The sequence below is a fragment of the Micromesistius poutassou genome (assembly GCF_964030765.1).
Source record: "Micromesistius poutassou genome assembly, chromosome: 4".
Classification (NCBI taxonomy): domain Eukaryota; kingdom Metazoa; phylum Chordata; class Actinopteri; order Gadiformes; family Gadidae; genus Micromesistius; species Micromesistius poutassou.
In genome coordinates, this window is record NC_140274.1 from 20,535,921 (window position 1) to 20,557,757 (window position 21,837).

Consider the following 21,837-nt stretch of genomic DNA (forward strand, 5'->3'; position numbering starts at 1 on the left):
TACAAACTGCTATTCATTTATTCTGCAGTCTAACTGAATAAGGCTGATGTGAGACTTTACGACAACAGACACGCATAAGCAAACACCACACTGTGTACAACGCACACCTCAACTTCAAAACAGATGTTATGCTACCACACAGGTGTCCCTGTTCAGAGCAGTCTGGTGTAGCGGGGGGGGGGGGTTGTCTGTACATCACCCCGGCCCACTGCACGGACCGCCATTTTGGATGCATAGGAGCGTTTGACTTTTACTCGTCGTGTTGGAAGTCATCTTTTTATTTCATTGTTTAGTAATAAGTCGTTAAATGATTCGTCAGTGTGGGGAGAGAGTGTAGGAGGCCTACTCCTGACTCCAGCTGGATTCGCTCTTATCTTCACTTCTGTATTTCGACGTAATAAATCCCCCCGACCGCAGAAAGCTGCCACACATGAATACGCCTTTATGATTCATTGAGAGGACACCTACTGTCATAGTTTGTTTAGTTTGTAATGTGATCACTAAGAGCTGAAATAGGAGTGTAGGGCCACTGGGGGCCAAATCAGGTCAAGCAAACAAGAGAAGCGTCAACCTTTTGTGAACGGCCCCAGTTTGTCCGTAAGCTGTGCGTGCTACCTTAGTGTCACTAGCTACCACCACACAGCAAAACTCTGCAGTCTTGGTGACAGAGCATTCTCCAGGGCCGCTCCCAGGCTCTGGAACTCCCTCCCCCAGCATATCCACGACTCCCGGTCCCTCACCATCTTCCAGTCCCACCTCAAGACCCATCCCCTCTCCTCTGCCTACTCCTAGACACACCCACCCGCACCCACCCCCCATCAACTTGCATTTTTTTGTTTGTTTGTTTATTTGTTGTTTGTTTCCTCTGTAAAGCGCTTTGAGTAAGAGAAAAGGGCTTTACAAATCGAATGTATTATTATTATTATTATTACTATCACGTCGCGGTCCTGGTAGGAAGTGGGCAGAACGGTGTGACGAGGGCCGGAGGCGAGCAGGGGGATCTGCAGGATGGGCTGGGCTCCGGGCGCTGGAGGAACAGATGTTGGCAACTCACACTTCCTGTGTTGCCGCCATTACACTTCCTTTCACATTGAGAGCGTTTAGCAGACGCTTTTATCCAAAGTGACTTACACTAAGTGCATTTGTCAGAAGAAAGAGAAACAATATATCGCCGTCGGTACAGTAAGTTCATAGAACCAAGTGCTCAGCACTAACAACCGTTAGTCCAACCCATTCCCCGTATACAACACAGATAGCTAAGTACTGTTCTTAAGTGCGGGGACGTACAACATACAATAAGTGCGTACTACTCAATGTGTGGGTGGATGTGATTGGGCCGTTGGCGTTGGTGTGGGACTTGTGGTTCTTGTGTCACGTGATGCGGTGTGAGCTTAAGGATGCAACAAGGAAGTGTTTTTTATGTGTTCTCTCTTCATCCCTGCAGAGACGGGGATGTCCACACATCTGACTGCAAAGGTAAACCCTTCCCAGAGATAATACATTTTCAATGCTGCGTAGCCTTAGCCGTACACTATGCGGTATACAAATGATGCTGTACAATTTCACAAAGGCTTTCAAGCTATTATCATTACTAGATAACAAGATACATAACAAGAGTCGTATTCAATGCAGTGCCTAATGTAATTCTGCTGAACAATCTTGATTTCATGCTTATTTAAATCCCCTCTCACGGTTCATCTTTTCCTCGTTGACCACCTTTTGTATTTGTTTATCGTTACCATGGCACTCCTCTCCTCTGCATTTGACTGTGGCGCGGCTGGGCCGTCTGGGGTCCATCTTGGTTCCAAACGCTGGCTGCTAGCGGTTAGAATCAAGATGGCCGCTAGGTCAATAGGGCCCATGGCAAGCATTTTAATCATGCACTTTTTCAGTTAATTATTAGTTCAGTGTAAACTATTTGACAAATTAAATCATTGTAGAATGATTACATGGTGGGCAACTTTGAACTGATGAGCCGAGATTGGAAAGCGAAACACTAGAACTACTAACTGGGAGTTGTTGTGTTGGTGCAGGAAACCTACTGGAAGTGGACAGCAGTGACTCAGGTAAAATATGAAAAACAACCTTTTAAGAAACGCTTCACAGAGTGGACAACAGAGGGAGGGGGTTGTGAGTTTTATTAGTGTTAGCAATAGGGCTAGTGTTTGTAATAGTTATATTAGTGTTAGCAATAGGGTTAGTGTTAGTAATAGAGGTATGTTAGTGTTAGCAATAGGGTTAGTGTTAGTAATAGAGGTATGTTAGTGTTAGCAATAGGGCTAGTGTTAGTAATAGAGTTATACTCATGTGGAATTGTCTCACAGAACATTCCGGTAAGTCCGTGGCAGACTCTGAGGAAGGCTCTGGCTCTGAGGAAGATGAGGAAGACCAGGCAAATTTAGGTAAGAGGCGTGGCCCCTCTTTCTCTTTCTTCTGCTTTGAGTACTGCGTACCCCCCAGACAACCCCTTACCCTCCCTTCTGCTTTTGTCTTGTGCCAGAAGCCAACGAGGAGAGAGATGAGGAGGATGAAGGTGAGTTGGGTCACTCACTCCATTGAGCCAATATGGAGTCTTGATGCCTCAGTGATTTGGCAAGCTATCGGTTTAAAACGTATTTCACCATAACTCTGTGATGTTTCAGAAGTGGAGACCGGAGAGGATTCGTCTCAAGGTGAGTGAGGAAGACTCTGTTTAACTTCACTCTACAGCACTGTAGCAAAGAGCCTAGCATAGCTTTAACACTACAGCAGTGTAGCAAAGAGCCTAGCATAGCTTTAACACTACAGCACTGTAGCAAAGAGCCTAGCATAGCTTTAACACTACAGCAGTGTAGCAAAGAGCCTAGCATAGCTTTAACACTACAGCAGTGTAGCAAAGAGCCTAGCATAGCTTTAACACTACAGCAGTGTAGCCCAGAGCCTAGCATAGCTTTAACACTACAACAGTGTAGCCCAGAGCCTAGCATAGCTTTAACACTACAACAGTGTAGCCCAGAGCCTAGCATAGCTTTAACACTACAACAGTGTAGCCCAGAGCCTAGCATAGCTTTAACACTACAGCAGTGTAGCAAAGAGCCTAGCATAGCTTTAACACTAGAGCAGTGTAGCCCAGAGCCTAGCATTTTATCATGCTGCCATTGTCATGTAATTTAACTGAGCCATGTATCATGTCTATCATATATCTATACATATGATATATTTAAGCAATAGATCACGACAGGCTGTGGAATGTTCTCATTATACCACAGTCAAGGGGCGTTGTTCGTCCCGACACGCAGCGGAGAGACGGCGACCCCCTTAACTGTGGTATAATGAGAACATTTCACTGACTGAAGTGATCTATTGCTTTTATAAAACGGCTGTGTGTATACGCTCAATATACAACAGTTGGGAACCAATCAGATCGCTTGATTTAAGCCACCCATTTTATAATTTGTGATTATAAAACGGGTGGCTTAAATCAAGCGATCTGATTGGTTCCCAACTGTTGTATATTGAGCGTATACACACAGCTATGACGCCCGTTCAGTTTACAGAGTTCCGTATCACTCCGCGCCTTACTAGAACTGTTGTTTATTTATATATAAAAGCAATAGCATAGTTCGCTGAAGCCTAAAAATATGTTGATTGATGGATTGGATGGAAATGGGTGGAAATGTTGTAAAGCAATAAGCACACGGTGAGTGAACTGCTCAATAGTAGGCTAAATTGCCGGCGAACCGAGCTACCGTCTCTAGCCTTCTCTCTGAAGGACGATACTATGTGTTGCATAGCAACCGCCGCACACTTTGCAGGCAGCCAGAAGGGACTACATTTTTGTATTCATTAAAAAAATGCTTTTCCGACTTTCTGACTTTTTCAAAATGAATGGGTGATGATGGCTGTCTATGACTTTCATTTCGCCATATTTACGTAGGGCTAACCGCTTTATAAAAGCAATAGATCACTTCAGTCAGTGAAATGTTCTCATTATACCACAGTTAAGGGGGTCGCCCTTAACTGTGAACAACACCCCTTGACTGTGGTATAATGAGCACATTACACAGCCTTGTCGTGATCTATTGCTTAATTATAACCTTACAGAGGTCGTCCCTGAACCAGCCTCAACAGGAGAAGGTATGCTGGGATCCTCAGATTCTCTTGCAGTTTCCTCAGCGTTTCTCTTGCACCGGACATGCTGTTGGTTTGTTTCTAACAGACGTTCTTTATCCTGACAGAGGAGATTCACTTCAAGTCACAATGTGCAAAATGTAAAGCAGCTCAGCAGGTGAATTTGCATAATAAACCCTTTCATTGATTATGACTGAGATTATGATAATTTGTTAGGTTTCTTTCGATGGTTTTAAGGTTTGGTTTGCGTTTTTTTCAACAGAGTTCTGACTACGATAAGGTTACCCCAAGGAAAATCTCGAAGGGCCGATTACAGTGAGTTCAGACATTGGTCCATCGTCCACCTCCCATGGGCTTATCACATCAATCTGGTCCAAACCTGAATTAAACAGTCTAATATCTATTTGATGTGTGTGTGTGTATCTGTATGTGTATGTGTGTGTGTTAGGGTTCGGCTGGAAGGCGAGGGCACCTATGAGTGTTCGGCTACAGGTCTGGTGTTTGAAGTGTCAGAGCAGGCTCTGGTCCGCTACTCCGTCCTGTCCTGGTCCAAATTCGAAGCGTTCCTCCCGGACTCCTGGAAATTCGCCGGACCCATTTTCAACGTGGACGTCGTCGGCAAGGAAGCATCTGTGCTCAAGTCCATCCTGTTCCCCCACTCCCTGTGCCTTGCTGGTGAGGAATCACTCGGACTGCTACGCCGCCAGTAGAGTTGCCTTCCCAACTCAAAATACATAATTAATTGACATGAATGGATCCTTCATGTTTTACATTTACATTTAGCAGACGCTTTTATCCAAAGGGACTTACAATGAGTACATTTGTCAGAAGAAAGACAAACGATATATCTATATCTATACAATAATAATAAATAATTATGAACATGTTTTACTTGCACACCCGCATTCCTGGAGCCGTGTGTGCCTCTGTGTGTCCTACCGTCCTCCTGACTGGATCACACGGACCCCCCACCGTACCCCCCCCCCCCCCCCCCCCCCCGTGTTCCCCCAGACCCCCAGTACGAGCTGCAGTTCAGTGTTCTGCACGTCAAGGGCAGCCGGCCGCTGGTGGAGCCGTCGTCGGACCACTCGGGCAGCCATGTGAGGTGGCGCGTGTCCTCGCTGTCTCCGGTGGGTCCCATCGTCCAGAGCAGCCGGCCCGTGGAGCACCACGGGGCGGTGCTGGTGTACCAGGAGCTGGGCCACAACAACACCTTCAGCTTCAGGGTGTACTTGGCCTCCAACAACTCGTCCGACATCAAGGTGATGGAGGAGAAGTGGAACGAAGTTCTGTGTGTGTGTGTGTGTGTGTGTGTGTCTGTGTCTGTGTCTGTCTGTCTGTCTGTCTGTCTGTCTGTCTGTCTGTCCAAGGTGATGTAGAAGAAGTGGAACAAAGGTGTCTCTCTGTCTGTCTGTGTTGAAAGTTTGATGTTGATTCTAATGCCGCTTTTCCATCGCCAGTACCAGCTCGACTCGACTCGACTCGCCACGCCTTTTTTGCGTTTCCATTGGCAAAAAAAGTACCTGGTACCTAGTACCGGGTACTTTTTTTTAGTACTACCTCCGTCGAGGTTCCAAGTGAGTGGAGTAGGTACTTTTGTGTGAAAAATCACACTTTTGTGTGATTGGCCAGCGGCTGTAAATGGGAATAATCATTCAAAGTTAAGTTGTGTCCGGCGTGGTTGTAGTCCACGAACCCGCTCCCGAGGGGGACACTGATCAGCGTTTCGCCGTGTGTGTCGCTCCTTTCCTGGGGCTAGAGTAAGGCTGTGCGTGGTTGTGTGTGTCCGGCGTGGCTGGAGTCCACGGACCGGCTCCGGAGGATCAGCGTTTCGCTGTTTCGTTTTAGTGTCGTTCCTTTCCCAAGGCTCGAGTTTTGCCTCCATCAACGTTACTGTATGACAACAATGGACGCGCAGTCATTGCGCTTTTTATTTTATTTTATTTCCCATCATAACCTTTCCCGGGAATCAGGAAATAGTCTTGATCAGATTCAGATTTCCCGGGAATCGCGTCTCCCATGATTAAAACCTAATGACGACCCGCCCATGGTGGAGAGTTTCTTTTCTACGACCCGCCCACATTGAAGAGGCACTTTTTTAGATGGAAACGCGCCTGGAACCGAGTCGAGTCGAGGCGAGTTGAGTCGAGTCGAGCTGATACTGTCGGTGGAAAAGCGGCATATGTTGCTGGTATGTTTTCCTGAAGAAAACGTACCTCCTTCGTCTCCGTCTCTCGCCCGGCTGTCGTTGAACCTCCTGTCTCGTGTCCCAGGATATAAGAACGCAGGTGCGCTCTGCTCCGAAGAGCTACAGGAAGATCGACAAACCGCCCGCCTGTAATCTAGACGTGGGGAAGTACCACCTCGTGAGCCAGCCGGAGGGGCAAATCAACCCCAAGGTGAGTGACGCCAGACACCGGATTTATGAAGTATTGTGCAGGGGCCGTATTCACAAAGCTTTTTATCTTACCGCTAGGAGTGCTCCTAACTCGCGCTAAAACATTTTACGTAGGAGTTTTTTCTTAAAAGTTATTCACAAAGCCGCTGAGACCTACTCATACTAAGGATAAATCACTAAGAGTGAACTAAGAGTAACGCCCCCTAACGCCCCCTTACGTCGATTCTCGTGCAAGAGTTTTGAGGCGGTCAGTACGGTGATTGGCTGTTGAGTGCCGGCGGTCTCCGTGAAACTCATTCGCAACTTCCCACAAACGAGCCCACTAAATCAACGAAAAAATAAGGAAATAGCCTAGGCTACAAATGAAGTCCTATCAAACAGTTATGGACAGTGCAGTTAGCAGAATACACGCACGATGACAAGTTTGTGCAGACCACGATAATGACGTTGTATGCACGTTAAAAAGAGAGCCAAAGCAAACAATAAAAATACGTAAATTGCATTATATCAAGGAAGTAATTAAAAGCACCCTGCAAACTATTATCCAATGAGCATATTTCCAGCACTTAAAGTTTGGGCGTAGCCAGAGATTGTAATTAAGGTGCGCCTGTGAGAGTTTGGGTGGCCTCAAGTTCAGTGATTTACCGGAACGCTGTTAGAATAACTGCTGCAAGTGTCCAGTGGAAGCGAGGGTCCGGAGCGATCGATACGACCATCCTGAAAGCAGCCCTGGCTCTCCACTAAATCACTCCACGCTGTACATGGGGGAATGAAATGTATGGATATAATCGCAAAATCCAATAGGGGGGTTTCCTTCACAGCCCCGCTTCTGTGGTAGCGAATGCGTGGACCTAGACCGGTCACTACGCAGTCCTAGTGCAACGCGCACCGCTCACCGCGCTCTCTGTTCCATTTTGCTTTAAATCAAAAGAAATCGTTGTAATGAATTAATTCTGAAAATATTTATGTGTGCCAGGACCACGCTTGGGTGTCCCAGGCACACCCAGGCACACCCGTGGCTACGTCACTAAACACTTTAAATATCAGCCCATACCACCGTTCAAGTCCTCCTATCATGATGAATGAAGGAGAAGACAACGTGAAACGCAAGCGAAAGCCCAACTGGTCCGACTCCCGACTCCTTACTGAGCAGATTATAAACTCAATACAATAAATTATCTTACAATAAATGATTAGATAGTAATCATAAGTAAGAGTAGTTATAGGCCTATTATTTTTACTTAAAACCATTTATTTTTATTTGAAATAAATAATGATGATTAAAGTGTTGTATTACTATTAATACATGAGACAAATAATGATGGGTTAAGTGATTTATTTATATTTATATATTAAATAATTAAGGATGATTAAAGGTACATTTGTAACATTGGCCCTGTGTGTTTTAACCATCACTGATGGTTGCGATATTCCTAAATCGTCGTCATTGCAAAGTTGCATTTTCCCTGTTGCTAAATATCGGAGTGTTATTCACTAATTCCACAAGAATTCCACACAAACAAGTTTGATACCCTCACGATTTTGCCTATATCGCCTTATCAATTCACAGTCTTCCATTGTCTCCATAACATTTCGTCTCGCAGCCATTTTCCGATTCTTTGTGAATAGGTCTTACTGAGTTAGGAGTCCTCTCGAGGACTTTTAAGCTCTCCTAGACTTAGGTGCTACTTTTAGGCCTAAAATACTTTGTGAATTGCTCTTAGTAAAAAAAGTTAGGAGTCCTAAATTTAAGACTGACACGCCCATTATTTTTAGGAGTTACTCCTAAATTCGCCACTTATGACCTACTTTTAGCCCTAAGATTCTTTGTGAATACGGCCCCAGGTCTCTAAGGATAAACTGATTTTGTGTGTGTGTGTGTCCGTGTGTGTGTGTGTGTGTGTGTGTCCGTACAGGAGTTGAAATTCACCTTTGAGATCATCAAGCTGAAGGGCTACTTTGAGGCGTTCTTTGAACAGCCTCCTCCTTTTACGTTGTCTCTGAAAGATACGAACACGGACGAGACCGTGTGGTCTAATATTATCAGAGAAGGTAACCCGTCTACGTGTTTGGAACAGCTTTTGTCGTTTGTGTGGTCATGTGACTGACCATCATCTTTGATATCCTAGGGGATTGTGGAGAAGTCAAGGCGGTGTGCAAGCCAAGGCAGAAAGCAGGAGGTAAGTGTGTGTGTGGGGGGCTGTGTTCCATGGCTCATTGCCGTTCTTCTTTTAAAAGTGCTTGTGTGAGAAGATGCCACTTAGAGGCTGCGCTACAGGTTCTTGACCCTCCCTAACCCGTTGACGCCCTTTGATGAAGGCCGAAAGAGAAGCAGCAGTGCATCAGAAGAAGAAATGGCCAATAAGAAACCTCGCTGTGTGGATGAGTCGGGTGAGTCCGCGACATCTTTTGAATTATAACACTAATATGCAAAATAAACAAGAAAAAAAGATATAGGCCTGATAATTGTACTTCCTTGTGATATTGGTTGGATTTTGGAATTAGAGGATTGCTCTGCCTACAAATCTGAAATCATGACTGCTGGTTCATTCAAGAGTCTCTAGAGAGTCTAGACGTTCAGCCAGACTCTGGTTTGGGATGAAAGAGCTAACCTCTGCACTGGTAAACGGAGCTACATCTGTGCTACTCCTAGGGATGGAACTTTAATATGCCCGGCCTGCTTGGTTGTCTTTTACCCAGACGGAAACAACAAAAACCGCCGTATGGGGCAGGATCTGTCCGATAAGCAGCTACTGCAGGTGGCCAAAACGCTGGGGAAGGAGTGGGAGCAGGCGGCCATCCACCTGGACCTGAGCATCACAGATCTGGACGACATTAAGGCAGACGGACAGACGGATGTGGCCATGCAGAAGCTGAAGATGTTGGGGCGGTGGAAGCGCCGAAGACCAGGAAAGGCTACAGCTCAGGACCTGCTGGGAGGTCTGGAAGACCTGGAGGAACTACCGGTTGAGACTCATCAGTTATTGACGGGTAACGTATTTCACCCACACACAGTGAACGTCTATCATGCATGAGCATTGATCTATGAAACTCTGACCGGCCTATTCATAATGCTTTACGGGTTAATATATACATAAAGAAAATAATATATACAAATAACAATTACTTTCTCCGTCTCTTCTTTGTATAAAATAGCACTGAAAGCAGTTTGCTTATTTGATTAATTATATGTACTCACTTTTTATATGATACTTCTGGTTCGCTTGGTGTGGTTGCGGACCACTGTCATAGATATTTTAACACCTCTGTAAAACGATTGACGGCGTACAGACTGTTCAGGGGGCATTCCCCATTAAATGGTCTCCACAGCCACATGGGATATGACGGGGGTGGAGAATAACAATCTGTCTTCTGTGAATGAAGTGAAACGAGATGGAGGGATGAGGAATGATGTGATCCTCTGGGAGTTTGCTTGTGATGGACACTGATTTGTACTAATTTCCTGTCTGTCGTTTGTTTGGCTTCCTCAGAAATGGTACATGGCTGTTAAATGACAATGGCATTTGCAGAGGCCCTAGTGCAGGAGATGTCTCCATGGAAAGAGAGCCATGGAGACATGTGATGGACCAAAACGCAAGCGATGGACCAAACAGCTGAAACAGTGAAGCTGTCTGAGTGTTTGCTGGTCGGCCGGATGCGGCTAAGGGACATCAGACCAAGTCCCTCCTTTCCTGAGGAGCTAAATGTCTTATTGGAATTACAACAATGGACTCGTTGAGTCAGTCCTGCAATTGACAATAGTGCTGTTGACTCTGGAAAGTAATAGTTGTAATAGTAGATATAGATATCAGTATCATGGAGTGTACTCTTTTTATTTTAGGCCTTACCTTAGAAGTAGCTAATTGTGTAGCCAGCTATAGATGCTAGAATTGGTGCTTCAGTGTTGAAAACGTAGAAAAAGGGAAATTAACTCAACTTTGTTTATTGTTTCACTGTTTATATTTTATAGTAGAAATGTATTGTGTAGATGAACTACTTTTTTCAAACTTTATACATCTCAGGGAATTTCACTTGTTTGTAAAGTAATTTCCGTACGGTTGTGATCACTGAGTTTGTAAAACATGTTAATGTAAAGCATAATGAGTTTATGCAAAACTTGAATTGATCCACTACGACCAGCACAATCGTTATTCAGGACTCTTTTTAAGGGCAGCTGGTAGTGTCTTTTTAATATTGTGCATCTCAATGAACAATACTGTGATTATTCTAGTGATTCTCCATATTCTCCATAAAAAATGTGAGATTTAAATGACAATTTCAATTTCACACCTGCAGGGCTTTGAATCCGTCCCCATTGCTCCTGATTTACTTTGACGGGGGGAAATAAAAAACTTTTTTTACAAAAGGGTGATTTCTTGCTTAATTTGTTATTTAAATATTTCTATACCTTATCAAATGAAGTATAATGTTTGATCATGCCAAAACATCCATATTAATAAATAGGCTTCTGTTGGCTTCAATTGTCAAGTTGAAACAAGGACTATAAACTAACTGTAAATATAAATTATCTAATGTAGCCAATGTGGTTTAGTATTCGCATCAGCCTGCAACTAAAAAAATAAAAACAAATGGAAGCCGAATATTGTAATTAATCACAGAGTCGTGGAAGGGTGCCTCAAAACCTCTCTGTTTGCTAAATCAGTTTGCATTTAATATTATTTGTGGTAGTAATTGCAATGGAGGTTAACTTTTTATTTAGTATGTGCACTAATTCCCTGTTTGTTTACTTCCTCAGACATGATGAATAAATCATAAGAATAGTTACTTTGCAGATGCCATAGTGCAGTAGATTTCTCCGTCGCCTGAAGATTGACCAAAACAAGTGATGGGTCAACTATTTGGCGGAAACTATCTGTTTGACGGAAAATAAAGATTAGTGTAAAAGGCTGCTTTCTTGCTTAATTTGTTGTTTTTAGTAGCCTACTATGATGTAAAGATAAATTATCTTATATAGCCAATGTGGTTTAATATTCGCGTCAGCCTGCAACTAAAAACAAATGGAAGCCGAATAGCCTATTGTAATGTTTATATATCACAATCGTCGAAGGGTGCCTCCTCTGTAGATCTAGATGTAGATATTAAAACGATACGAAACTTTTATCTTCCACAATAAACTTGATGGTTAATCTGCATACATCAATGCATAGAACAACACTGCCACCTACTGGTTGAGGAGGGCGGGCCATTTGTGAATCACGAGCTATTTGCTTGTGGATCTGTGCGGATCTTCGACAAGATACTCAAAAATGCGTAAGTGAGGAAAGAGATGCGTGTGCGTGAGTAATGATCCACAAATGCTGAATCACACTTCACGAGCAGAATTTTCAGTTTTGCAAATGGCTTTTTGTTTTTACAAATGGAAAATTGTGTATTTACAAAAACACAATATATTTACAAGTATCTAAAAACCAAAATACAAGTTACAAATTATAAATTTGTATTTGTGGATAGCAAAACACGTGTGCAAATCAAAAATATTTGTAGATCACCATCTGTGCGTTTACAGATATTAATGAGACAAATTTAAGCCCATACAGGAAGTGTGTCTGAAGTGAAAACGAAAGTAAAGTGAATCAGGCGCGAAGCCACGCTACTTTAAACCATGGAAGGTAAGCAGAGTTTATCACAACTACCCGCAAGGGAAAACACTTTGGACTTTTGGCGGGTCTGGGACTAGACTATTAAGTAGTTGTGTTGTCTGGTCTATGTACCGATTTGTTTGGCACCTCATAAACGCATAGCACTACCTTCCTAATACCTATACTTAAAACATCTGGCCGACTAGTGAACGCAGTTAATATATGTTAGAGAACCGACAGCTGGCCCAAGACACAACACATCACCGACCGTATATCACTTCTTGTGACTTGGTATAACACAATGACGAGAAACGACTTATTATTATTATTATGGAACAGTGGACTTAATGTAGCGTACTAAGTCTATCAAACAAACATCTTATTGATGAGTTGTGTGGGACCAAGTTGTGAAGACAAACGGTTTAATATTTACAGAGGTCAAGAAGAATTTAATCAATGTCTCCTTAATTCTGACGTCAACAATTGAACACCCTGCCTCAACTATTGTTACTGTATTATTACTATGTTTGCACGACGTCATTTCATATTGCCTTTTGATTTCTCTTCAAGGGGAGCTTCGAAGGATCCGTTCAGGATTTGTGCAGAGAGTTTCAGACTCAGTTATCAAAGGTCTCCTGGATGACCTTCTGCAGCATGAAGTGTTAAATACTGAGGAAAAGGACTTTGTGATGGAGCAACAGAGGATCAGAGCGGACCGGGCACGGTGTCTGATCGACACAGTGATCTGGAAAGGAGAGAGGGCAAGTCAGATAATAATCAATATTATGAAGGAGAGGGACCCTCACTTATGCATCACCCTGGGTCTGAGCTCTTCTCCTGCTGGTGTGGGTGAGTTGTTACCATGAATGTACTTTTTAAAGAAACGGTCAGTGCCAGCTTTGTTTTGACAAGAGGGGAGCTTCTTTGTCCTTTAATCCACTGGGATCCAGTGGTTCATTATATTCATGCATTTTTCCTGTGGAGGACCAGTAATGGTCGGTCTGAATGTACAGAGGGGGATCCGTAAGTTTGTGATTTCAGCACGTAGGCCTACTGCAGTTGAACAGAAAAGGGTGATATAGTCTTACTTTAGATTCATATCTGAAGCATGATGCAGAAGAGGTCAGATCTTGGTGAAAGAGGCGTTTCACTTTCTTTCGCATCGTTTTAAGTTTCGACCAATCAGGTTGCTAGGACCCTTGAACAGTAGTATGTGTAATTCAAATAGACTGTGTGTGTGTGTGTGTGTGTGTGTGTGTGTGTGTGTGTGTGTGTGTAGACTGACCTCTGTAGGAATACATCAAAATCTCATTCTTAAAGCTGAATAAACCCGCACCATAACATAGTACGACTGCTGGATCCAAGATTAAGGTAGACCGAATAAGCAACATAGTCCTGCAAATTAATGTGGTTTAATGTAAATTATTCTTATCGCATTTGATATGTGGGTTGAAAAGCTCCCAGTGAAGGAGTTACATCAGTTTTGTGACTATATTAGATTGAATAGAAGGGAAGTTGGGATGAAGCTGGGACATTCATAGAGCATTTAAGAGGAGGAGCATTTAAGAGGAGGACCTTAACAATGTAACCTCTCCGCTCTCATTCAGTTTCATTTTCAACCTCTCTCCCTGAGCTTCAAGATGGCAATCAATAACGCCATTGTACGCAACAAGACAATCGTTCAAGAAATTCTGATCCCCAATTCATACTTGGCAAAGTGAGAGAGAAAGAACTGACCGCGAATACATAAAACTAAACTCCATCAATAAGGGGGACGCAGAGGATCTCGTTATCAAGCTCGTGGACACACTCAACAACAAAGGAAGACAATCTGAGTTCATTGAGGTTCTACAGGACGAGATCGTCCTAGAAACGTATCCTAAGCTTAAAGACGTGGAATGGAGAGACCTCTATGTTTATTTCTATGTTCGCTCTAAACTAAAAGTGTTTTTAGGCTATATATTAAACTATTTTTAACTCTCATTTCCACAGATGCTTCAAAGATCGAAAGGCAAAAGACGGTAACGTTTTATCGTGTTGTTAAACTAACCTCACTGCACAGAATCATGAACACAATACCAAATCAGAATGTTGTCAATCCAGTTGCAACATGTCAGTCAATACTGAAATGACATTTGGTCAAGGGAAAACACATCGCACTGATTCACTTTATTAGATGAAGTAGGTCAAGTCTAGTCAAATAGCAAGATGCAATTCAACATACTGGACAGTGAGATTCTGTGGTTCAGGTTGCATGTGTCAAGCATCATTTCTAGTTCCTAAAATTCTTTAAATACTTCTACTCCGTAAAAGACAGTGTAAAATAGTTTAAGAAGTGAGTCATAAAGTATGCAAAAAAAAAACAAAAAACACCCATGATGACTGCACATCCAGTTGTCACGGCAACAGGGCGGATCAAATCTAAACCATGTATCTGCATCTCTGCTCTGCTTGCAGGAAAACCAGTATCTGTTAACCAGCGAACCCACCGGTCTCTGTGTGATCATTAACAACGAGAACTTCCAGGATGGAACTAAAAGAAAGGGAACAGAGAAGGATGCCGGTAGGTGTTAGACAAGAGGAGAGCTACCTCAGCTCCTTGTTTCCTTGGTGCAGGCCAGGGGTGTGTGTGCGTGGAGGGCCCAGGATTCTAAAACTTAGAATTCACTTTCAGTTAATTTTAATTTGTTTCCCACTTTGCAAAGGATGGGTGTTATGGTCCGGTGCCCCTCTCAGGCCACCCCTCCTGCATTTAGACACACCACTGCCTTGTCTTTGAAAGACTGCTCAATCACTCGCTTTTCTTCTGTTTTCCCACAGAAAGCCTGGCCGCCGTGTTCAGCTGGCTTGGCTTCCAGGTGCTGATGTGTAAGGACCAAACGGCGAGCGACATGGCCCAGGTCACCAAGATGCTGGCGGACCTGAAAGACCCGGCAGACCTGAAGGAGCGCAAGCTGGAGGAGTGGTCCGACGGCAAGTTCACCCCACTGAGCGTGATCCCGCGGCACGGCGACGCCTTCGTCTGCTGCGTCCTGAGTCACGGCGAAGAGGGCGTGGTCGAGGGCGTCGACCGTATTGCACTGCCCATCAGCGACATCATCACCGCTTTCAATGGAGAAAACTGCTCGGCTATGCTTGGGAAGCCTAAGGTGTTCATCATCCAGGCCTGCCAGGGGGATGGTCGCCAGGGGGTTGGTCTCCAGCGAGGATTGGTTCAGGATGCTTGCCTTGATCAGGGGAAGAAGAAGGATCACCCGATCCACCCGATGGAGGCTGATTTCCTGGTTTTCATGGCCACGGTTGCAAAGTACAAAGCAATTAGAGACGTAGACAGGGGCAGCATTTTCATCCAGTCTCTGTGTGAGCAGCTTCGCGAGGGATGCGCCAGGTATTTCAGCTTGTGATATCAATAGTGTAACAAAGTGTAGTAACATAGACACAAGACGTAAGATCTGCCCTGAAGATGAATGAAGTACACATTCAGCGCCCTTTAACCAGGACTTTGCCTAATTAAAACATTTATATTTGCTTGTGTTTTGTTTCAGGGATGAAGATATCTTGAAGATTCTTGTCAACGTAAACGCTGCCGTAAGCGAGAAAGATTTTGGTCAATCTTGCGCATGGAAGCAGATGCCTGAATTCAGAGTGACCCTGCGCCACGAACTTGCGTTCTCGCCGTGTTCCAGCTGAGAAAACAAACAAAAAAAACGCTGGCAAATAGATCACAACACACATTTCTAACCGTTTCCTCTGTTCTTTCCATCCTTTATTCAATCACACAATACACACACAACCTGTGATTTTAAGGTTGCTTTTTTAAAAGTACACTTTTTTTCTTTTTCTTTTATAGGACTTACTTTCCTTGCTTTTTACTGTGTGTGTTGTGTTTGTTTACAGTGCTTTTCTCATATATGAAAGTAGTTTTGCGCCGTTGTTTTATCCTTCGCTGTGTTGTGCCCAGCCTGTTAAAGAGCACAACCAAGAAGGGAGGTCCACTCAGAGAAAATGTCAAATGTCTGTCACATTTAAAGTTCAACAACTGTAAAACAATAAATCAGTAATCAGTAGTGTGGTGTTTGATTTATATGGAACTAAATGTTAAGCTAAACTAAGAGTTAGCAACAAAGGTTAAAGGAACAGAAAAAACAAACAGTGGGGTGCCAGACAGGCACCAGTCTTTTAGGTGGGAGAGAGCTGCCATGTTGGACTCCCCCCATCTTATGAATGCTTCTGGCAGGTGAGTTCAATCCCTTTAATTATTGAGTTCAATAAGTTTTTTTTTAATAGACTGAACAGCAAAGGTAAGGATACGTCTAAGTACAAAAAAAACCACAATGCATTTCAACATTTGGACAAATAACAGTAATATGATATGCGACTAGGTTTTTCTGCTGTCATATCGTCTTCCCTGAGACACTCTTTTATTGTTTCGGAAAACGACGTACTGCTCCATAGACCGAGTCGGCAAGCAAGGAAACGTCACTTCCGGTCAGGGCCGTGGGGGAAAACAAACCGTTTTCCCCATACACACTCATGCAAAAAGGCGGTATTTTAAACCTTTGTCAAACGCTTGTCCGCTGTCATTTCTTGGTTTGAATCACTTGTATATGCTGTCAAAGGGCTATATATTAAAAAAATTATCATGATCGGGTCGATTGTTGTCCGTATATTTTTTTTAAAGTGGATCTTTCACAGTTGGTCTTCCCCCACAGCGTTGAGTCTAGGTGGGTGTTCCCTTGGTCGCCGGCTGTAGACACTCGGAGAGACAATGCCGAAGAGTTGTTGTTTACCATTTTGCACCGCAAATAAATTTAAAAATCACAACCTGAGCTTTTATATCTAAGATAAAGCTCTTTGTCAGCACATACAAGTGACTGAAAGTAAGACATGACAGCAAGAGACAAACATTTGCCGCGTTTTTACGATATAGATCCGGCCGGCGACCAAGGGAACACCCACCTAGACTCAACGCTTGTGTCACGGTACTACTAGACTACTGTAAATGACAACATCCGGTCTCAGAATATGAAAAAACTGGCTTTTTTTCGTTTCTGTTTTCTAGTGATTTTTCTTTTTGTTATATGAAATAGAAAATTAAAATCGAATCATTTTTTAAATTTCGCTCATCCCTTTTTGACCATGAAAAAGAAAAACGCCTTGTATTTCAATTTCAATTTTTGTATTTTAAAACGAAAATCTAATAACCACTCGTTTTCTGTTTTTTAGTATTAAAAAATTGGTATTAGAAAATTGAATGACCAAAAGATACACGGACCCTTCAGGAAGTGTGTCTGAAGTGTGCGTCATTTCATATTGCCTTATGATTTATCTTCCAGGGGAGCTTCAAAAGATCCGTTCTGACTTTGTGCAGAGAGTTTCAGACTCAGTTATCAAAGGTCTTCTGGATGACCTTTGGCAGCAGAAGGTGTTCAGTACTGAGGAAAGGGATTCTGTGATGGAGAACCACAAGAGCAAAGCGGACCGGGCTCGTTGTCTGATCGACAGTGTGATGGGGAAAGGGGAGAGAGCAAGTCAGATAATGATCGATAGTATGAAGGAGAGGGACAAGCACTTATGCTCCTACCTGGGTTTGATCTCTTCTCCTGCTGGTGTGGGTGAGTTGTTACCATGAATGTACATTTCAAAGAAACGGTCACTGCCAGCTTTGTTTTGACAAGAGGGGAGCTTCTTTGTCCTTTAATCCACTGGGATCCAGTGATTCATTATCGTCCACTCGGGATTACATTTGTGTAGAATACAACTTCACACTTGGAAGGATTTTGTGCACGGTTTTCATCGAAAGACTCACCATCCTTTTTCATAACCTAGCACTTGGGGATGACAAGATGGTTGTAAAGCCAAACAAACAAACAAGAGGTTAGTGTTTTGCTTAGTTGTGCTGTGTTCCTTGGCTCATTGGTGTTCTTCTAAAAATGCTGATTTGACCAGATTCCTTTCATAGGCTTGTTACAGGTTTGTAGACCCTTACCCCTCACATCCATAATTTAATTTGGTCTTCAGGAAATGGAGACCGGAAAATAAGTAGAAGTGAATCAGAAGAAGAATCTTGCACAGTGGATGTGTCAGGTCTTCTTTTGAATGAGATGATTGGTCTTAGTACAAAATGATTACTCCGGACACATTAAGAAAGTATATTCCTTGAGTGGTCCATCATCTCGATAAGTCGAACTTGACCCGTCTGTGTGTGGATTTTCTTTGTCTTTTTTCCAGACAGCAACAATAAAACCCGCACCGCAGGGCAGGCTCTGACCGAGCGGCAGCTCTTGAAGGTGGCCGAAACTCTGGGACAAGAGTGGGAGCAGGCGGCCATCCACCTGGAGCTGAAGTCCAAAGATCTGGACGACATCAAGGCAGAACATAGATCTGTGACCATGCAGAAGCAGAAGATGTTGCTCCTGTGGACGCGCCGAAGACCACCAGGAAAGGCCACAGCAAAGGACCTGCTGGAAGGTCTGAAAGACATGGAGGACCTACCGGTCGAGACTCGTCGGTTATTGACAGGTAACGTACCTCACCCACACACAGTGAACGTCTATTGGCTATACCCCCAACAGAGGGGACGACACGCCCCATAATGTTGGATACTTCTAGTTACATTAGTTTGCTAAATCAGTTTTCATTCAATATTACTTGTGTGGAGTTCAACTTTGTTTTTGTATGTGCACTAATTCCCTGTCTGTTTGAAATCATTAGAATAGTTACTTTGCAGATGCCATAGTGCAGTAGATGTCTCCGTCGAAAGAAAAGCCCTGAAGATTGACCAAAACAAGTGATAAGCCAACTGACCTGATACTGTTTCGAAACTGTTTAAATTACATTTATTTAGCTGACACTTTAGTCCAAAGCGACTTACAGTAATTACATTCCACAATGGAAGACAAACCCAAAAAGTGCAGGAATCATGCAAGCACATAAAAGGCATTCAATAAGCAAGCTGCTTTAAGTGCTACATTATAGAAACAAGAGATACAGAACTTTTTATTAGAATTATTTTTCATAGGCCAAGATGCAGTCTGAACAGAAGAGTTTTCAGTCTTTTTCCAAATGTCTTGACCGTGTAAAGTAATTGTTGATATCATGTTTAGAATAGGACCTCCTTCCTGGGCTAGTACATGTGTACTAAGCTGTCCCCCTCAGGTACCTCTTATATCCAGGTATAGATAGGAATTTTGGTATGGTTGTTTGTGATCAAGGAATTTGTGAAAACAAGTTGACATTGTGCCAAAGAAAAAAAAATGTTTTGCCAGGCTTGACATTTTTTTATAATCCACTATAACTAGACTAGATTTATAGACTAGATATATATTATTTTAACATTGTCATGACCAATACTGTGATTATACAGATGACTACAAAAAACATGTGATATCAGTAACTTACTGATAACCAGTATCAGGGTTTTCACCGTAACATTAACCTGAGCCAGGAATGTTCAGGTGTCTGTTGGGGGCAAAATAAAAATGTTTTGTGGAAAGGCTGCTTTCTTGCTTCATTTGTTTTACATCATTTTATACTAGTTCATATTCAACACATTGAATATCAATAAATACTTTTAAATATAATAATTACATCACATTAATATAATTCAACTCCATTCTATAAATAATGTAACACATTACTGTAAGCTTTTGGGTCAACATTGACATTTCAGTGGATTCATGTGTAATATAATTGATTGTTTCACTGATTGCTCTAAAAATCTGCGAGTAGAAATGTGAGCTCAGGTGCTTCTACGACGAGTGGAGGCGTGTTTTCCTCATAGTAAGTAGAGTTGGTAGTTTCAAGACAGGCGCCAGCCTGGCCCGTTCAGCAGCTTGCAGAGTTCAGCCGTGCTGAATTCTGAAGAACAGTCAGAGAGCTCTTTTTAGTCAGAGTTAGGTTGGAATGGCTTCTTGGCATATTGGCATGCAGATAAAGCTATTTGATTGATTCATTAATTAATACATATTGGCCCCACAGGGCCCTTTTTAATGTCCCAACAAAGGAAGGACCTTTATATCAGAGCAAATAGCACACTTCCCAGTGTGACCAAGAGAGGTCGCTGCAGACTTCCTAAAGAGATCCCACAAACTCGCTGTGCAGAAAGTGTAACAACTTTCAAATCAAAGATCTACAAAAGGAAATATGAATAACTATGAGAACACAAAAGAAAATATGAATAACTGTTGTCTAATGAATAAGTGATAGTCATGTTACGACAAACCCTGCAAATGAACCCATAGTTGTTTTGTAGATTTGTACCGACAGCGAGTGGCCTATGATCAGGCCCGGTTCCAGAACAGAATGCCTTGGGGTGCATCTGAGATTATAGGGGGTGCACCAGTACTATAGTAAAACCAGCTACCCAGCTTCAGTTCAGACTTCGCTTTTTACAATAGGCCTTTCTACAAGCACTTCTGGGTAGTTGTACTGACATGTTGGGACAAAAACATTTACTGCGCTTAAAAATGGTATTACATCATGTCTTGTGATGTGGAGAACATTTCAGCTGCAACGTTAGCTTATTGATATCCAAGCTTTGGATATGAGAATGAATTAATAATGGTTCAATTAAATCAAATTTGAAAAGGCTCAAGAGGTTCACATATCAAGCAGCACTGTAGCCTTGTGAGACCAAATAATTTAACATTATATGGGCGCGCACCAAGCATCACCCGCATTCATTCATTCTATTAAATACTCACTCGCGGTAAAACTATGTTTTCTCACGATCAAATACTCATCAATCCTAAAAGTAATGGGCTTGTGCACGATGTCTGGGTCAAGAAGTATGTGTTTGCTGTACGGTGTTTTCAGATGCATTGATTTAAAAGTACAACCTACCGCTGTATCAGCTGTTCTTTCCCAAATAATTTAACCAATCATTTACCCTAAAACTAGATTTTGTTTTGGAAGCCTGGAATATACTTTGCTCGAATGTATTATTGTTATTATTATTATTTTAACGCATGGCATAGCCTACTATACTTCATTCATGTTCATTCATGCAGCCCTATGGAAAAAAAATGTTTCCACAATCCACACGCTATTTCTATGCAGTTTCACACGTATGAATAATCTTTGACATCATAATATTTAACATGCAAGTGTAGTGGTGCCTGGTTGCTGCGGGGGAAAATCAGTTTTGCGCCGGGTGCAAACTAGCAACGACACATGCGTCGGTGTAGAAAGTCAATTGCGCCGGTCGCAAGATAGGGCCCTTCTTCTGTTTGGCGCACTCTTCTGTGTCGCGCACATGGCGACACAGGACTGTCGGAATGGGAACATGTCGGACTGGCAGCATTACGGGGGCGCGATTACGGGCTGGCGGAGTTACATTTAAAAATCGCGTTCAAGTAAAAATAAATAAGAAAAGCGGAATCAATTTGTGGCGCTCGTTGTTCAATCTGTGGCGCAGCGCCACACATTGGCCTATGTATGGGAAACACTGTACTTGAATAAGATTAAGTTGAAATAAATGAAGATAAAGATTGTAAAAGCCAACAGGGGTGAAAGTTAGGACCACAGTCCAGATTGTGTAGGGGGGGGGGGGGGGGGTAATATATGTTAGCTAACTAGACAATCAGATGGACAGTGGCTATACAGTATAGCTAGTCTAGCTTTCCAACCCAATTTTGTGTAGCCCACCTTCGTGAAATGTGTGATAAACAGGAAAAGGTCCTGCCACACTTACCTGACAACTGGAATGGGGTAATTTTTGGGATTACT

The 21,837-nt window shown here is 42.9% G+C and overlaps 3 protein-coding genes across 4 annotated transcripts in view; all 3 read left to right on the top strand.

The window, feature by feature from the left end:
* LOC311341760 (caspase recruitment domain-containing protein 8) overlaps positions 1 to 10,827 on the top strand; it is a 12,568-nt gene extending 1,741 nt beyond the window's left edge. Inside the window, exons 2-17 of one of the 2 annotated variants that reach the window (XM_084466559.1) lie at positions 1,445 to 1,476; positions 2,034 to 2,066; positions 2,325 to 2,402; positions 2,501 to 2,533; positions 2,643 to 2,672; positions 4,084 to 4,116; positions 4,218 to 4,267; positions 4,373 to 4,425; positions 4,559 to 4,785; positions 5,122 to 5,372; positions 6,384 to 6,509; positions 8,425 to 8,560; positions 8,638 to 8,688; positions 8,828 to 8,899; positions 9,209 to 9,499; positions 10,000 to 10,827. In XM_084466559.1, the coding sequence (XP_084322685.1) occupies positions 1,445 to 1,476; positions 2,034 to 2,066; positions 2,325 to 2,402; positions 2,501 to 2,533; positions 2,643 to 2,672; positions 4,084 to 4,116; positions 4,218 to 4,267; positions 4,373 to 4,425; positions 4,559 to 4,785; positions 5,122 to 5,372; positions 6,384 to 6,509; positions 8,425 to 8,560; positions 8,638 to 8,688; positions 8,828 to 8,899; positions 9,209 to 9,499; positions 10,000 to 10,019 (1,516 nt within the window). In that variant the 3' untranslated portion in view covers positions 10,020 to 10,827. The remainder of the gene's footprint in view (positions 1 to 1,444; positions 1,477 to 2,033; positions 2,067 to 2,324; positions 2,403 to 2,500; positions 2,534 to 2,642; positions 2,673 to 4,083; positions 4,117 to 4,217; positions 4,268 to 4,372; positions 4,426 to 4,558; positions 4,786 to 5,121; positions 5,373 to 6,383; positions 6,510 to 8,424; positions 8,561 to 8,637; positions 8,689 to 8,827; positions 8,900 to 9,208; positions 9,500 to 9,999) is intronic. The other variant, XM_084466560.1, reaches the window with a different exon arrangement.
* Positions 10,828 to 12,082: 1,255 nt separating this feature from the next.
* LOC311341775 (caspase-8-like) lies at positions 12,083 to 16,168 on the top strand. Its single transcript, XM_084466577.1, has 6 exons — positions 12,083 to 12,138; positions 12,679 to 12,957; positions 14,101 to 14,129; positions 14,566 to 14,671; positions 14,929 to 15,496; positions 15,654 to 16,168. Exons 1-6 carry the CDS (start codon positions 12,132 to 12,134, stop codon positions 15,796 to 15,798), a joined length of 1,134 nt encoding a protein of 377 aa, XP_084322703.1. The 5' UTR covers positions 12,083 to 12,131; the 3' UTR covers positions 15,799 to 16,168.
* A 164-nt stretch (positions 16,169 to 16,332) lies between these two features.
* LOC311341620 (caspase-1-B-like) lies at positions 16,333 to 19,597 on the top strand (the record flags this gene model as incomplete). Its single annotated transcript, XM_084466432.1, has 4 exons — positions 16,333 to 16,345; positions 17,445 to 17,723; positions 18,340 to 18,630; positions 18,823 to 19,597. 4 exons carry the CDS (start codon positions 16,333 to 16,335, stop codon positions 18,825 to 18,827), a joined length of 588 nt encoding a protein of 195 aa, XP_084322558.1. The 3' UTR covers positions 18,828 to 19,597.
* Between the last annotated feature and the right edge of the window lie 2,240 nt (positions 19,598 to 21,837).

Coding starts and splice junctions, on each gene's coding strand:
- LOC311341775 (XM_084466577.1), top strand. Junction 14,130..14,565: donor AGATCGAAAGGCAAAAGACG/GTAACGTTTTAT, acceptor CTCTGCTTGCAG/GAAAACCAGTATCTGTTAAC. Junction 15,497..15,653: donor CTTCGCGAGGGATGCGCCAG/GTATTTCAGCTT, acceptor GTTTTGTTTCAG/GGATGAAGATATCTTGAAGA.